The 17,920-nt window shown below is 38.4% G+C and overlaps 1 protein-coding gene across 2 annotated transcripts in view; it reads left to right on the top strand.

Annotated features, from left to right (window-relative positions):
* The first annotated feature begins 545 nt into the window (after positions 1–545).
* The window catches only part of DPH6 (diphthamine biosynthesis 6), a 179,106-nt gene continuing 161,731 nt past the window's right edge, over positions 546–17,920 (top strand). For both annotated transcript variants that reach the window (XM_060147010.1, XM_060147011.1), the window contains exons 1-3: positions 546–598; positions 3,914–4,008; positions 16,421–16,614. In XM_060147010.1, the coding sequence (XP_060002993.1) occupies positions 558–598; positions 3,914–4,008; positions 16,421–16,614 (330 nt within the window). In that variant the 5' untranslated portion in view covers positions 546–557. The remainder of the gene's footprint in view (positions 599–3,913; positions 4,009–16,420; positions 16,615–17,920) is intronic.

Here is a 17,920-nt window from a genome sequence, read left to right as displayed (position 1 = left end):
CTCTTTGGTGATGAGCCTTAATCAGCTTCTAAGCTTCTTTATTACACAAAGGGCCCAAACCACAGGGAGCCTAGCAGTCCTAGGAGTGGCCCCAGAGGTAAGTTGGAAGCACTGAGGAGACAAAAGCTAAAAAACTAAAGGGTGCAGCTCTTTCTGGGGAAGGGGTGGGTGGCTGGCTGAGGAAATAAAGACCAACTTGTTTTCCCTTTGCATGTCCACAAGTGTTTCAATGGGCGGCATAAAAGACTTTGAACATTCTCCTACCCAAACAAATCCAGGGCTCCGAGCCCGAGCGCGGCGACGCGGGCCTTGCCCTTCCCCAGGCAGCTTCAGTGCCCTCACTTAGGTGGTTAGGCCGCGCCTAAACAGCGTTCTTTTCCGAGCCGGGACCTCCGTGCCTCAGGGACTAGGCGCCAAGGTGGCGCGTACTCCGCGTCCAGGTGCCCCGTGGGCGGCCGCAGGGGCCGCAGCACGGGTCGCCTGACAGGCGGCGGAACGAACACCCGGGCGAGGACCTGCGCACGTCACGGAGGCGTCGGCCCGCGCCCGCCGCACGCATGCGCACTGCGCCCAGCATGAGGGTCGCGGCTCTGATCAGGTAACCGCCCCGGTGCCGCCTTCCTCCTCCCTTCCTGCCTCCAGTCCCTTTCTGCTGAGTAGCAGGAGCTGCCGCCGCCGCCGAACTGACGGTGTCCCCGCAGAAGCCGTGTATCGGGGGCTCGGCGGCTCCTCCCGGTAGCAGGAAGAGGCGGAGCCTTCGGGCTACTACCCGGCCTGGCTGGTCCCCGGTCCCGGGCTGGCGCTCCTCCTTTCTCTCCGTCGCCTCCTCCCTGGTCCTCTGGGCCCCAAACTTGGGTTCAGATTGGTTTCACTTTAAAACTACTGATGTCTGGGTCTCACCGCCCGAGGGCTGTTTAAATTACTCAGACCCGACTCGGGGTCGGATTCTCAAAAACTGTAATGGGCTGTGAAGTTTGAGGGGCACTGCTTGACGCCACTTACTGAGTCTCTCCCACCCTTTTCTCTCATTTTTCATCCTCTTTTGTAGTTCCCTTCAGTCTTTCTGCCGGTCCTCCGGCCCTGCCTGGTTCCCTACGTTGTTACCAGCCCCGCCCCCTCCCGCAAAGACCACCTCTCCCTCGCCTGCCGTCCCATTAGTGACTGGACTGTTTATGGCATAGATGTGTTTTACTTTGGTGCAATGGCACCAAAGCAATGGCAACTGGATCTAAGTTGCCATTGCTAATGGCAACTGGATAATTCCATCTCTATCCAGAGATGGAATTATCCTGTTTTATCTTAGATCCAGTTGCCATTGCTTTGAACACTCATGATTGCTTTTAGAAAAGTGACCTTACGGTAACATACTCCATATTCCAAAAGGAGTTTGAAATCTAATAACCCATCATGTATTTAGGTGTCTAAATTAAGTCCTATGACGACCAAAGATTGGTCAGCTTAAATGTCTCCATACTCAATCTGTAAACTGAAGCAAAAGGGAAAAAACAACAAAATGCAAAAGGGAGTTCAGACTACTTGAACATTTGTTTGATGAGTTTTGGATCTGTATAGAGTGAGATGAATAGAGGGCAACCATGCGAAGCCCATTGATGATTTCATGAAAGTTTTTGTTCAGTGACCTACGAAATTAATACTGGCTGACAATAGTATGACCTATTAAGGACTCGATATAACATCTTTTACTTCAATGCCATTGTTAGGATACTGGACTATAATGCCAAAATAATTTTTTTTTTCCAATGAATTTCTTCTGTAAACAATGTGATTAAGCTTCCAACATTATGGACTTCATTTGATCTAGATAAGTAAGAACAAAAAGCAGCCCAGGAAATGAGTAATTCATATCCACATGCAGTTTACCAAAGTTTAACCATTAAAGTGAGACACTTAACTAAAGTCTCAGAAATGTTGAAGGGAAGGAGAGAAGAAGATTGGTATAATCCATTACACTAGATATTCTGTAATGTGCATATGTTACTTTTATAATAAAAAAGCAAATTACTTTTAAAAAAGGCAATGTTGGAAAATCGTTGCTAAAATGTAAGATCTGTATAAATGTTGGAAGACATAAGTAGGAGTACAGAACATAATATGTACATACAAATATGAATGCATACATAATACATATATACATTTGTATGCATATACACTTGAATGTATTTGGTTTTAAACTTAATACAGTGAATCTGCTTGCAATAAATATATTTAGTGTGTGCACTAAGAGATGGGATATGTATGTGTGTTCTAGGGAATAAGTGAAACCAAGATTCTTACATTATCTTTAGACCATGAAGAGCATATTTTCCTAATACACAAAAGATTGCATCATTGAATTTTACAGTTGAATGACACCTTGAGGATTAGTTAGACCATTCTCTAATTTTATAATGAAGCATGTGAACCCAAGCACATTGAGTAACTTAGTTTGGTGTTCCAGAATTGGGAACTGAAATTCTGATCTTGTGAAGGATGTCTTCCCTAACATATGCTGATGTACTTTGTGATGTTCTAAGAAGTGAGTAAGGTACTCAGCATTTTCCAAACTTAATTTGACCTTTAAAACCTTTTGTTCTTAGAGTATTTGTCGGACACTAGTGTTCCACAGAACACAATTTGGGAAATACTATTTTAAAATCATATTTGAAATCTTAGCATATTTTAAAATAAAAGGACAAGTTCTGATTGTGGATGTATACCCTTTAATCTTTAATATTCTAAATATTCTCAAGAATTCGATCATCTTGTCCTGGGGAAATAAAACAGGTTCAATAGGAGAAGTTGTGAAAAAGGTACTTGGGGGAAACATCAGAAGCTGAGGGGAGAGAGCATGATGTGTAACTTCACTTTGCCCCTTGCAATCTCTCTCCCCTTGAGAAGTTCTGGAATGACAGTTGTTACTGATCAGAATATGGTAGAGGCTGACAAATGCTGGGAACTAAAATAAAAGGCAAAAGGTCCAACTTCTAGGATAATCAGTCTCTTGGTTTCTTTGCTTATAAATAGGTCTAAACATTATCTGGGGGTACATTTGCAGATTTTAGCAGCGATTAGAATGAAGGGAAACAGGCATAAAACGAAGAGAGACAAAGATAAAAGAAAGGAAGAAACATGCAAGAGAGTACTAAACTGAAATAGTATAAAGGTTGCCATTCAACCTTGTTATAGATGAATGACTATTGGTCTTGAATAAGTTATTTGCTAGGTAGGTAGATTTGGTACCAGAATTTAGAATTTCCTGTCAATCTGTTTATTAGATTTATGACTCAGGCCTTGTCCTGCCATCATATGTAGTGATGGCTGAAAGATAAAGTACTGATAGTACTGCTGTTTAACTTTATCAGTGTAATTCAGCATTTTGCTTTCAACCTCTACAGAATTTGAACCCACCAAGTACATCAAACTTTGTCATTTGATTGGATCTCAGATCTTTAATTTGATCCTTTAATTGGTGATGGTGACCATTCTTAGAGTTCTTAAAGTGGAACAGAACATGTTTTTTTCTGCTTTCTCATAGAAAATTTCATCTGAGAAGTATATATAATAGTTTAACTGAAATGTAAAATTAAATCATATTTCATTTGCAAAACACTTTATATTAAGCAAAGCCACTATCACAAACCAAAGAGTTGCCGTTTTTTGTTTAGCATAGTCTTTGTTATAATGGCATATAATTTCATAAGCCCTTGTGAGTAGCAGCCTAAGATAATCAAATTCGTTTGCTCAGTTGTGTATGCTATGGAAATTACATGTGTTTTTTGCATTCTAATGTAAAATAGTCCCTCAAATATTCTGAAAAGCTGAAAAAATGTGTTCTATTTCTATAATGAGTCTATGTCAGATAATGGTCAGTAACCTGATATTTGTCTCATCTATTTCTTTCTTTGTTTTTTAGTGGTGGGAAGGACAGCTGTTATAATATGATGCAGTGCATTGCTGCTGGGCATCAGATTGTTGCTTTAGCAAATCTAAGACCACCTGAAAACCAAGGTAAGTGTATAACTATCAGAAAATTCTCTAAATGACTGAAACTCCAACCTCGTAATCGCATTCTATTGTATGCAGTATGCAAACAATAAAAGGAACTCATATCTTTAGCACTGGTTATCTGCTATGTTCTATGCTAAGTGTTTTCAATTACATATCCTTTACTCCTCGTAAGAACTCCTAGAAAGTTTTATTAGACAAAGATACTGAAGCTTAGAGTTTTATAAATTTGTCCAAGGTGAAATAGCTAGGATAAACTTGCAGAGCTGAGACTTGAATCCTCTTACTTCAGAGTGCACTGCTGTTCCACTACAACACTTTTCCAAGTGTTGTTGGCAATGCACAGTTAAATAAGATACAGCTTCTTGGAGCTTGGGAAGTAAGACATATATTAATAAATGATAATATATGAATTTTGTAATTAAAAGCATCTAGTTTAGCCACCTTAGATGTAAGCTAAATGTGTGAGACTTGAGAGAGCCGTAGAGCAATGTATTTCTACTTTTTATTTGTCTGTGGTAATAAGGACATCTACAAATAATCCATAGACCTTATTTTAGCTACTTTTTTTGGTTTTTCTCCAATGAAATTTCCCCATTTAGAACTGTTTTTTTCTCTGTGTCCATGTCAGTGTCCAGATTTCCTCTTTTAATAAGGACACCAATCATACTGGGTAAAGGCCTTACCCTAATGACCTCATCTTAACTAATTACATCTGCAATGACCCTATTCCCAAGTAAGGTCACATTTTGAGGTATTAGATGTTAGGACTTTAACACAAGAATTTGGGAGTGACACAGTTCAAACAGCAACAATATCTTTTTTAAATTGAGATATAATTGATGTATAACACTGTATTCGTTTTAGGTGTATAACATAATGATTTGGTGTGTGTATGTATATATATATATATGTATATATATATATATATATATATATATAGTGAAATGATTACCACAATAAGTTTACTTAACATCCATCACCACACGTAATTATAATTTTTTTTTCCCAATCAGACTTTTAAAAAGAGAAAAATGTTCACTGATTTGCTTTTTATACTCTTTTATTATACTCATACAACCATAGATATTAACTGCTAAAATGTAATAGGGCGAGATTAACACTTGTCTAACTCTATTACTACTTTTATAGTAAGATCTTTTTATCTTCCCCTTTACTCAACTTCTTTCAAGATTCCATGCTTTTGCTCTACTATTATTTTAGGATGAATTATTAGTGAAAACCCTAATTATAGTTCCTGGCATGAAGTAGGCATCCACTAAATTTAGTTGAATCTGGATTTAGTACTAAATATTTCCTTCCTTCCTCCCTTCCTTCCTGCCTTCCTCCCTCCCTCCCTCCCTCCCTCCCTTCCTTCTTCCTTCCTTCCTTTCTTCCTTCCTTCCTTCCTTCCTCAGTGCTGCCAGTATATTGAATTTTTGTTCTTATATCATTTTACAGTTGTTTTCTATTTATTTTGTCTTTTTTTTTTCTTTATGCCCAAATAGGTTGTTTGTAAGCTTCTTGAGAGGAGAGGTCGTATCTTTTGTGTTCCTTTAATTGTTCCTCAGCACTTGGGACAGCTCTGTGCCTCTGATAAGCATTCACTCAAGGTTTATTGATGGACAAATGAATAATGAACTAACTAGAATTAGCTCTGCAAGAGCGAGCAGTTATTTCAGTCAGATATTTGCATTTTCTTTCCTTCTCTGATTAAGACCCAAGTAATGCTGGAAGTAAAGTGAGGAAGATAGAGATTAGAAATATTTTATAGGAAGAAATAGAACAGGTCCTGTGGAGGTCCTGTAGCGGGTCAGGGATAAACATACACTTTAGGATTTTGTACTGGGCTTCTGACGATTAATGATAATAGCTTTTTCAAAGTGATATGTTTAGAAAATAACCTCCTATTTCTGACTTTAAATAATAAAGAGAAAATTCTTTGACTAAGGGTGAGTGGGAACTACACTATAACTTCTATATTATAAAAGAAGAAGCAGAATTTCCTTGCAGGTTGTGTTCTGTTACCAAAGGAAAGAATTTTCTTATCCCTTGTGGCCAGTCAGGCAAGTGAGTTTTTTAAGCTTTCTATCTTTAGAGGTGTTGGTATTTAAAAAGCAGATTGTATTATATAATATATAATACGTACATGATATAATTTCATTCCCTGGAGTTTCTATCTTCAGCTTTTCTATATGAATTATTACAGTTATCTTGTACTGAATCATTAACGTACAGAGCTTCCTTGACTTACAGTATGGTTATGTTGAAATACATAAGTTGAAAATATCCTGTCAAAAATTCATTTAATACACCTAACCTACTGATCATCATAGCTTAGTCTAGCCTTCCTTAACTGTGCTTAGAACTATCACTGGGCAAAATCATCTAACACAAAGCGTATTTTATAATAAAGTGTTGAATATCTTATGTAGTTTATTGAATTCTGTAGTGTGTGGAAGTGAAAAACAGAATGGTTTTATGGGTACAGAATGTTTCTAAGTGTATTGGTTGTTAACCCTTGTGATCGTGTGACTGACTGGGGGCTGTGGCTCTGCTGGGCATCACACAGGGTATCGACCACATATCACTAGCCTGGGAAAAGATGAGAATTCAAAAGTCGAAGTACAGTTTTTACTGAATGCGTATAGCTTTTGTACCATCGTAAAGTTGAAAAATCCTACATTTAACCATTTAACCAAAAATCCTAACCTTAACCAAGTTAAGGACTGTCTTTATAACCTTCCATGTGCTCAGGGTTCACTAGCAGAGTGGTAAGATGACACGCAAAGTATATCTTTAAATTACGCCTCATGTGGAATGGAGCTATTTATTTAGAATATTGTTAGTGAGAAAAAATTTAGTAGTAAATGGAATTGGAATATTACAAAGTAAAAGCTGGAAAAAATCAGCTGCAACTCTCATTGTAATGGAAGAGAATAGATGGCTGTGGGTTGCTGGATGGAGAGGGTTTAGCTAATCGTGATTTAAAGTCAGCAGGAAGTTGGTGATTATTGAATGAATCATTGACTTTTTCCCCCAACCATGTAAAAGGAATCTTAATGAGGAATAACTGGTAGAGATGACTCCAGTACAAAGTTGGTTAAAGTAAATTCACAGCCCTGAGTTTTCAGTGGGTAGCCTGGAAAAGACTTTATCCCCATCAATGGGGATAAATGTGAACTTGTCATAAAATTCACAAAGCCATCTCTTTAAATTTGTAGTAGGAACTTTTGTGGCGTATTAATTGAGGTGCTTCAGGCAACAGTGGAGCCTTTTGGTTTTATTTGCTCTCATACCATTGTTGCTATGTAGCTTCCATTAATAAAAGTTACATTGTGGTTGGGACTAAATGGAGCCTTAAAGGAAAATTGTCTTCTAGGTTTTTGAAGTCAGTAAAGTGTTTTTAATTATTAGGCCAACATCAGGAAGTTTCTTGCTAAGTAGCTCAAAGTTATTTAAATATATTAATTCGACTGTATTAATTGCCTTTAAAACTAATACATTTAAAGATCTACTTTAAACTTGAGATGAAGGTAATCTGAAAGGTTTTTAGGTAACTTTGGCTATATCTCTCCTTCCTACTGGGACCAGGACTAGACAGATTTATAATAATAATGTGAGTACATGAAAGCCAGTCTGTTCTGTGGGTTCAGAAATCCAGTGAGCCAAAATCTGATAGCATATGATGGCAGTTTTGATTATTGAAGGACCCTTACAATATCATTTTTCATGCCTTTTGATAGAATTCTTTCACATTCAGTGGAAATCCTAGACCTGCTTGGCATATATGCATGTAGAAACATATATGTCAAACATTGCTTTGTAACTTTTTGAGAACGTAATAATGTATTGTGAACATTTTCCCTGTCATTAAGTAGTATGCTACCATAGCATTTTCTAGATATTGTCTTTGGAACACAAATACCCTATGAAAATATAAGTGTTCTGTGGATAGATAACTTTGAGAGATAATTCATACACTCTCCCCTTGTTAGAGCACCTTAAAGCAGATTAGCCTAGGAAGAACTGCAGTTAAAACACCTGTTTAATATGGTTTATCCTCATTTTTTATAAATTGATTTGACCATAGAGTCCTTTTTTTTCATCCAATACCTATTAATATCTCATGGAATTTCTATTCTGCAGAACATACTTTAGAAAATAGTCTTCTTCATAATTATATTAATGGCTGCATAGTATTTTATTATGTGAATATACTATCATTTTAATCAGTTATAAACAATGCTGTGATGAACATCTTTGCAAATAATCTTTGTGTATATTCATGATTCTTTTTTCTAAAAAAAAGAGTGTTAAGAAATCAGAAAGCATATTCCAATATATTTCTAAGCTTATTTATATCACCAAAAAGTGTGATGTGACTCATCTGTTTTGAATATTTTACTCATATTGATATTTTTGGAATCTTGTGACAACCAGTGATTGTGTTACTTATTAGCTTAAGTTATGTTTCTATACACATTTGTAACTGCTCTAACAATACTGAATTTATATATGTTTATATGTTTTATTGAATATACACATTTGTAACTGCTCTAACAATACTGAATTTATATATGTTTATATGTTTTATTGAATCAAGAGCATCTAAATCTTTTTCTTACAAATATTTGTCAGTTATTAACTAAGTATGTTTTTTTTTTTACATCTTTATTGGAGTATAATTGCTTTACAATGGTGTGTTAGTTTCTGCTTTATAACAAAGTGAATCAGTTATACATATACTTATGTTCCCATATCTCTTCCCTCTTGCATCTCCCTTCCTCCGACCCTCCTTATCCTACCCCTCTAGGTGGTCACAAAGCACCAAGCTGATCTCCCTGTGCTATGCGGCTGCTTCCCACTAGCTATCTACCTTACGTTTGGTAGTGGATATATGTCCATGCCTCTCTCTCGCTTTGTCACAGCTCACCCTTCCCCCTCCCCATATCCTCAAGTCCATTCTCTAGTAGGTCTGTGTTTTTATTCCTGTCTTACCCCTAGGTTCTTCATGACATTTTTTTCCTTAGATTCCATATATATGTGTTAGCATACGGTACTTGTCTTTCTCTTTCTGACTTACTTCACTCTGTATGACAGACTCTAGGTCCATCCACCTCACTACAAATAACTCGATTTTGTTTCTTTTTAAGGCTCAGTAATATTCCGTTGTATATATGTGCCATATCTTCTTTATCCATTCATCCGATGATGGACACGTAGGTTGTTTCCATCTCTTGGCTGTTGTAAATAGAGCTGCAGTGAACATTTTGGTACATGACTCTTTTTGAATTATGGTTTTCTCAGGGTATATACCCAGTAGTGGGATTGCTGGGTCATATGGTAGTTCTATTTGTAGTTTTTTAGGGAACCTCCATACTGTTCTCCACAGTGGCTGTACCAATTCACATTCCCACCAGCAGTGCAAGAGTGTTCCCTTTTCTCCACATCCTCTCCAGCATTTATTGTTTCTAGATTTTTTGATGATGGCCATTCTGACTGGTGTGAGATGATATCTCATTGTAGTTATAATTTGCATTTCTCTAATGATTAATGATGTTGAGCATTCTTTCATGTGTTTGTTGGCAGTCTGTGTATCTTCTTTGGAGAAATGTCTGTTTTGGTCTTCTGCCCATTTTTGGATTGGGTTGTTTGTTCTTTTGTTATTGAGCTGCATGAGCTGCTTGTAAATCTTGGAGATTAATCCTTTGTCAGTTGCTTCATTTGCAAATATTTTCTCTCATTCTGAGTGTTGTCTTTTGGTCTTGTTTATGGTTTCTTTGCTGTGCAAAAGCTTTTAAGTTTCATTAGGTCCCATTTGTTTATTTTTGTTTGTATTTCCATTTCTCTAGTAGGTGAGTCAAAAAGGATCTTGCTGTGATTTATGTCATAGAGTGTTCTGCCTATGTTTTCCTCTAAGAGTTTGATAGTTTCTGGCCATACATTTAGTTCTTTAATCCATTTTGAGCTTATTTTTGTGTATGGTGTTAGGGAGTGTTCTAATCTCCTTCTTTTACATGTACCTGTCCAGTTTTCCCAGCACCACTTATTGAAGAGGCTGTCCTTTCTCCACTGTACATTCCTGCCTCCTTTATCTAAGATAACGTGACCATATGTGTGTGGGTTTATCTCTGGGCTTTCTATCCTGTTCCATTGATCTATCTTTCTGTTTTTGTGCCAGTACCATACAGTCTTGATCACTGTAGCTTTGTAATATAGTCTGAAGTCAGGAAGCCTGATTCCTCTAGCTCCGTTTTCATTCTCAAGATTGCTTTGGCTATTCGGGGTCTTCTGTGTTTCCATAAAAATTGTGAAATTTTTTGTTCCAGTTCTGTGAAAAATACCACTGGTAGTTTGATAGGGATTGCATTGAATCTGTAGATTGCTTTGGGTAGTAGAGTCATTTTCACAATGTTGATTCTTCCAATCCAAGGACATGGTATATCTCTCCATTTATTTGTATCATCTTTAATTTCTTTCATCAGTGTCTTATAGTTTTCTGCATACAGGTCTTTTGCCTCCTTAGGTAGGTTTATTCTTAGATATTTTATTCTTTTTGTTGCAATGGTAAATGGGAGTGTTTTCTTGATTTCACTTTAAGATTTTTCATCATTAATGTATAGGAATGCCAGAGATTTCTGTGCATTAATTTTGTATCCTGCTACTTTACCAAATTCACTGATTAGCTCTAGTAGTTTTCTGATAGCATCTTTAGGATTCTCTATGTATAGTATCATGTCACCTGCAAACAGTGACAGCTTTACTTCTTTTCCAATTTGGATTCCTTTTATTTCCTTTTCTCCTCTGATTGCTGTGGCTGAAACTTCCAAAACTATGTTGAATAAGAGTGGTGAGAGTGGGCAACCTTGTCTTGTTCCTGATCTTAGTTGAAATGCTTTCAATTTTTCACCATTGAGGACGATGTTGGCTGTGGGTTTGTCATATATGGCCTTTATTATGTTGAGGAAAGTTCCCTCTATGCCTACTTTCTGCAGGGTTTTTATCATAAATGGGTGTTGAATTTTGTCGAAAGTTTTCTCTTCATCTATTGAGATGACCGTATGGTTTTTCTCCTTCAATTTGTTAATATGGTGTATCATGTTGATTGATTTGTGTATATTGAAGAATTCTTGCATTCCTGGAATAAACCCCACTTGATCATGGTGTATGATCCGTTTAGTTTGCTGTTGGATTCTGTTTGCTAGTATTTTGTTGAGGATTTTTGCATCTATGTTCATCAGTGATATTGGCCTGTAGTTTTCTTTCTTTGTGATATCCATGTCTGGTTTTGGTATCAAGGTGATGGTGGCCTCGTAGAATGAGTTTGGGAGTGTTCCTCCCTCTGCTGTATTTTCGAAGAGTTTGAGAAGGATGTTAGCTCTTCTCTAAATGTTTGATAGAATTCGCCTGTGAAGCCATCTGGCCTTGGGCTTTTGTTTTTTGTAAGATTTTTAATCACAGTTTCAATTTCAGTGCTGGGGTTGGTCTGTTCATTTTTTCTATTTTTTCCTGATTCACTCTTGGCAGGTTGTGCATTTCTAAGAATTTGTCCATTTCTTTCAGGTTGTCTATTATATTGGCATAGACTTGTTTGTAGTAATCTCTCATGATAATTCGTATTTGTGCAGTGTCAGTTGTTACTTCTCCTTTTTCATTTCTAATTCTATTGATTTGAGTCTTCTCCCTTTTTTTTTTTTTTTTTTTTTTTGTTTGCGGTACGCCAGCCTCTCACTGTTGTGGCCTCTCCCATTGCGGAGCACAGGTTCCGGACGCGCAGGCTCAGCGGCATGACTCACGGGCCCAGCCGCTCCGTGGCATGTGGGATCTTCCTGGCCCAGGGCACAAACCCGCGTCCCCTGCATCAGCAGGTGGACTCTCAACCACTGCGCCACCAGGGAAGCCCCTCCCTTTATTTCTTGATGAGTCTGGCTAATGGTTTATCAATTTTGGTTATCTTCTCAAAGAACCAGCTTTTAGTTTTATTGATCTTTGCTATTGTTTCCTTCATTTCTTTTTCATTTATTTGTGATCTGATCTTTATGATTTCTTTCCTTCTGCTAACTTTGGGGTTTTTTTGTTCTACTTTCTCTAATTGCTTTAGGTGCAACGTTAGGTTGTTTATTCGAGGTGTTTCCTGTTTCTTAAGGTAGGACTTTATTGCTATGAACTTCCCTCTTAGAACTGCTTTTGCTGCATCCCATAGGTTTTGGGTCATCGTGTCTCTATTGTCATTTTTTTCTAGGTATTTTTTGATTTCCTCTTTGATTTCTTCAGTGATCACTTCGTTATTAAGTAGTTTATTGTTTAGCCTCCATGTGTTTGTATTTTTTACAGATCTTTTCCTGTAATATCCAGTCTCATAGTGTTGTGGTTGGAAAAGATACTTGATACAATTTCAATTTTCTTAAATTTACCAAGGCTTGATGTGTGACCCAAGATATGATCTATCCTGGAGAATGTTCCATGAGCACTTGAGAAAAATGTGTATTCTGTTGTTTTGGGGTGGAATGTCCTATAAATATCAATTAAGTCAATCTTGTTTAATGTATCATTTAAAGCTTGTGTTTCCTTATTTATTTTCATTTTGGGTGATCTGTCCATTGGTGAAAGTGGGGTGTTAAAGTCCCCTACTATGAATGTGTGACTGGATTTCCCCTTTTATGGCTGTTAGTATTTGCCTTATGTATTGAGGTGCTCCTATGTTGGGTGCATAAATATTTACAATTTTTATATCTTCTTCTTGGATTGATCCCTTGATCATTATGTAGTGTTCTTCTTTGTCTCTTGTAATAGTCTTTATTTTAAAGTCTATTTTGTCTGATATGAGAATTGCTACTCCAGCTTTCTTTTGGTTTCCATTTGCATGGAATATCTTTTTCCATCCCATTACTTTCAGTCTGTATGTGTCTCTAGGTCTGAAGTGGGTCTCTTGTAGACAGCAAATATATGGGTCTTGTTTTTGTATCCATTCAGCCAGTCTCTGTCTTTTGGTGGGAGCATTTAATCCATTTACAATTAAGGTAATTATCGATATGTGTGTTCCTATTCCCATTTTCTTAATTGTTTTGGGTTTGTTATTGTAGGTCTTTTCCTTCTCTTGTGTTTCTTGCCTAGAGAAGTTCCTTTAGCAGTTTTTGTAAAGCTGGCTTGGTGGTGCTGAACTGTCTCAGCTTTTGCTTGTCTGTAAAGGTTTTAATTTCTCCATCAAATCTGAATGAGATCCTTGCTGGGTAGAGTAATCTTGGTTGCAGGTTTTTCTCCTTCATCACTTTAAATATGTCCTGCCAGTCCCTTCTGGCTTGCAGAGTTTCTGCTGAAAGATCAGCTGTTAACCTTATGGGGATTCCCTTGTGTGTTATTTGTTGTTTTTCCCTTGCTGCTTTTATTATGTTTTCTTTGTATTTAATTTTTGACAGTTTGATTAATATGTGTCTGGTGTGTTTCACCTTGGATTTATCCTGTATGGGACTCTCTGTGTTTCCTGGACTTGATTAACTATTTCCTTTCCCATATTAGGGAAGTTTTCAACTATAATCTCTTCAGATATTTTCTCAGTCCCTTTCTTTTTCTCTTCTTCTTCTGGAACCCCTATAATTCGAATGTTGGTGTGTTTAATGTTGTCCCAGAGGTCTCTGAGACTGTCCTCGGTTCTTTTCATTCTTTTTTTTTTTATTCTTTATTCTGCTCTGCAGTAGTTATTTCCACTATTTTATCTTCCAGGTCATTTATCTGTTCTTCTGCCTCAGTTATTCTGCTATTGATCCCATCTAGAGTATTTTTAATATCATTTATTGTGTTGTTCATCATTGCTTGTTTCATCTTTAGTTCTTCTAGGTCCTTGTTAAATGTTTCTTGCATTTTCTCTATTCTATTTCCAAGATTTTTGGATCATCTTTACTATCATTATTCTGAATTCTTTTTCAGGTAGACTGCCTATTTCCTCTTCATTTGTTAGGTCTGGTGGGTTTTCGTCTTGCTCCTTCATCTGCTGTGTGTTTTTCTGTCTTCTCATTTTGCTTATCTTACTGTGTTTCGGGTCTCCTTTTTGCAGGCTGCATGTTCGTAGTTCCCGTTGTTTTTGTTGTCTGTTCCCAGTGGCTAAGGTTGGTTCAGTGGGTTATGTACGCTTCCTGGTGGAGGGGACTAGTGCCTGTGTTCTGGTGGATGAGGCTGGATCTTGTCTTTCTGGTGGGGAAGTCCACGTCTGGTGATGTGTTTTGGGGTGTCTGTGGACTTATTATGATTTTAGGCAGCCTCTCTGCTAATGGGTGGGGTTGTGTTCCTGTCTTGCTAGTTGTTTGGCATAGGGTGTCCAGCACTGTAGCTTGCTGGTCGTTGCGTGAAGCTGGGTGCTAGTGTTGAGATTGAGATCTCTGGGAGATTTTCGCCATTTGATATTATGTGGAGCTGGGAGGTCTCTTGTGGACCAGTGTCCTGAAGTTGTGTCTCCCACCTCAGAGGCACAACACTGACTCCTGGCTGCAGCACCAAGAGCCTTTCATCCACACGGCTCAGAATAAAAGGGAGAAAAAGTAGAAAGAAAATAAGAAAGAAAGAAAGAGGATCTAATAATATAAAATAAGATAAAATAAAAAAACTTATTAAAGTAAAAAGTAATTATTAAGAAAAATATTTTTTTAAAGGAAAAAGAAAAACAGATGGATAGAACCCTAGGACAAATGGTGGAAGCAAAGCTATACAGGCAAAATCTCACACAGAAGCATATACATACACACCCCGAAAAAGAGGAAAAGGGGAAAAAATAATAAATCTTGCTCTCAAAGTCCACCTCCTCAATTTGGTATGATTCGTTGTCTATTCAGGTATTAACAGATGCAGGGTACATCAAGTTGATTGTGGAGCTTTAATCTGCTGCTTCTGAGGCTGCTGGGAGAGATTTCCCTTTCTCTTCTTTGTTTGCACAGTTCCCGGGGCTCAGCTTTCGATTTGGCCCTGCCGCTGCGTGTAGGTTGGCGCAGGGCATCTGTTTTTCGCTCAGACATGACGGGATTAAAGGAGCAGCTGCTTCGGGGGCTCTGGCTCACTCAGGCCGGGGGGCGGGGGAGGGGTGCGGTGCGGCGCCAGCCTGCGGCGGCAGAGGCCAGCAGGACGTTGCACCAGCCTGAGGCGCGCTGTGCGTTCTCCCGGGGAAGTTGTCACTGGATCACGGGACCCTGGCGGTGGCCATCTGCACAGGTTCCCGGGAAGGGAGGTGTGGATAGTGACCTGTGCTCGCACACAGGCTTGTTGGTGGCGGCAGCAGCAGCCTTAGCGTCTCATGCCCGTCTTTGGGGTCCACGCTGTTAGCCGCGGCTCGCGCCCATCTCTGGAGCTCCGTTAAGCAGCGCTCTTAATCCCCTCTCCTCGCGCACCAGGAAACAAAGAGGGAAGAAAAAGTTTCTTGCCTCTTCGGCAGGTCCAAACTTTTCCCCGGACTCCCTCCCGGGTAGCCGTGGTGCACTAACCCCCTGCAGGCTGTGTTCATGCTGTGAACCCCAGTGCTCTCCCTGCTCTCCGACTGAAGCCAGAGCCTCAGCTCCCAGCCCCGCCTGCCCCGGCGGGTGAGCAGACAAGCCTCTCGGGCTGGTTCGTGCCGGTTGGCACCGATCCGCTGTGTGGGAATCTCTCCGCTTTGCTCACCTCTTTGCCCTCGCACCCCTGTTGCTGTGCTCTCCTCCATGGCTCCGAAGCTTAGCCCCCTCCGCCACCCACAGTCTCCGCCTGCGAAGGGGCTTCCTAGTGTGTGGAAACCTTTCCTCCTTCACAGCTCCCTCCCACTGGTGCAGGTCCCGTCTCTATTCTTTTGTCTCTGTTTTTCCTTTTTTCTTTTTCCCTACCCATGTACGTAGGCAGTTTCTTGCCTTTTGGGAGGTCTGAGATCTTCTGCCAGCATTCAGTAGGTGTTCTGTAGGAGTTGTTCCACGTGTAGATGTATTTCTGGTATATCTGTGGGGAGGAAGGTGATCTCCGTGTCTTACTCTTCCACTATCTTCCCCCTCTCCTAAGTACGTATTTAATTAAGAGTTTCTTCTACAACTCTAGGTGACTTCATGAATAACTTTGAATGATTTGAAAATATATTTATGTAATAAAATCTTTAATCAAATAAACTATTCAAAATTTGCTTTATACATTACTCTTCCCTTTAAACGTTCTATATATAGTTTCAAAAATTTATGTATACTTGTATTTCTAATTGCGGTAGAAATGACCAGAGCTGATGTGAACTGGATGCAGCTTGAACAAATGTGCAGCTCTTATATATTTTATTTCATTTAATAACTGAAGAGAGATATAGTGTAGTAAGCTTTTACTGTGTTGACTGCTCTCCAAGCAGTAAAACTTCAGTGGACTTTCAAATCCACTCTCTTTCACTCTGTTTGACTGATTATTTCCACTTTAATTGTTGCAGTGGGGTCAGATGAACTGGATAGCTACATGTATCAGACAGTGGGTCATCACGCCATTGATTTGTATGCAGAAGCAATGGCTCTTCCCCTCTATCGCCGCACCATAAGAGGAAAGAGCATGGATACAGGACGAGTGTACACCAAATGTGAAGGTGATGAGGTTGAAGATCTTTATGAGCTTTTGAAACTTGTTAAGGTATGCAATGACTAATTACCTTTACTGAATTTAGTGTGTAATTCAGTAAATTACATTTACTGAATTATTTAGTAATAAATAATTTACAACTGCTAGTAGCCCAACTGTCCTTTGAAAGGATATTTTGTCTTTTTGGTTAGAAAACTATTACTATGCCTTTATATTACATAGTATTTAAAAACAGAACTTTTGGTGTAGTCTGGCACCCATAACTATCAAATGATATTTAATTAAGTTCTCCTTAGGATTTTGGAGCTGATGACCTTTCAGTCATGTTTTTAGCAAGTACTTTTTGAATGCCTACTATGTGCTTGTTATATATAGTTTTAGGCACTGAGAATAGGGCAATGAACAGATCAAACTAAGTCCTGTTTTGTTGGAGCTTACTTTCCAGTAGAAGGAGTCAGACAATAAGCAAACAAATTATATGCTTGGTGGTGAAGAGTTCTATGAAGAAGTATGAAGCAGAGTCAAGGTGATCACGAGTGATGGCAGGGTGTGGTTAAGCAAGACCTTTCTGATATGGTGAAATTTAAATAGACCTAAAGAAAGGGAGAGACTGAGCCTTACTTTAAGTTAGTAAGAGGTATGAATTAAATACTTAAGTCCCTATATATAAGAGTTTGGCAGTCAATGTGCATTCATTATTAATTTCTCTAGACAGAAAATTTAGGAGAGAAAGTATGGGACTCATATATCTAGTAAGTACTATACTTAGTAAATGTTAATTAATAGAGATCCTTTTATATTAAGCAGTTATCTTTTATCTTTTCATTCTCATTGATAGTCAGTTACTTAAAAAAGAAACTGGTAGGGAAAACACTTAGAATTGTTACATAATTTACTGTCTAGTTATGGATGGCATAAGAAGTAGATACTTTTCAAAGGAAATCACAGGGACCTGATTTCTTCCCTCTGGGGGTGTACATGCTAATAACAACTATTTTAATTATCAAACAAAGGGGAAGGCATAAAAGAAGTTTTCACTTCTTCCCATGTGCACAACTAAAACCTTGACAGCATTCACTTTGAGGTGTGAAATACTGAGCGCAAATTCTGCATTTTCAAAATTTCTTTCTCAGGGTACAGAGAAACTGTGTATTAAGTTTTTAGCATAAACCAATATTATAGAATGGTGGGACTCAACACTAGAGGTAATTGGATTGCTTAAAAATCCCTGGTAACTGATAACTTTGGAGAAACTACATGATAATAACAGGCTTGCGAGAAAGGGGAAGATAATAAATTACTAATCAATTTAATTAAAAATGGGCTGATTAGTAGTAATTAAGAAGAAATTTCCCTT

Source organism: Lagenorhynchus albirostris, chromosome 1 (genome assembly GCF_949774975.1).
Source record: "Lagenorhynchus albirostris chromosome 1, mLagAlb1.1, whole genome shotgun sequence".
Lineage (NCBI taxonomy): Eukaryota > Metazoa > Chordata > Mammalia > Artiodactyla > Delphinidae > Lagenorhynchus > Lagenorhynchus albirostris.
The sequence above is the reverse complement of the archived record's forward strand: the minus strand, read 5'-3'. Positions and strand labels throughout refer to the sequence as shown.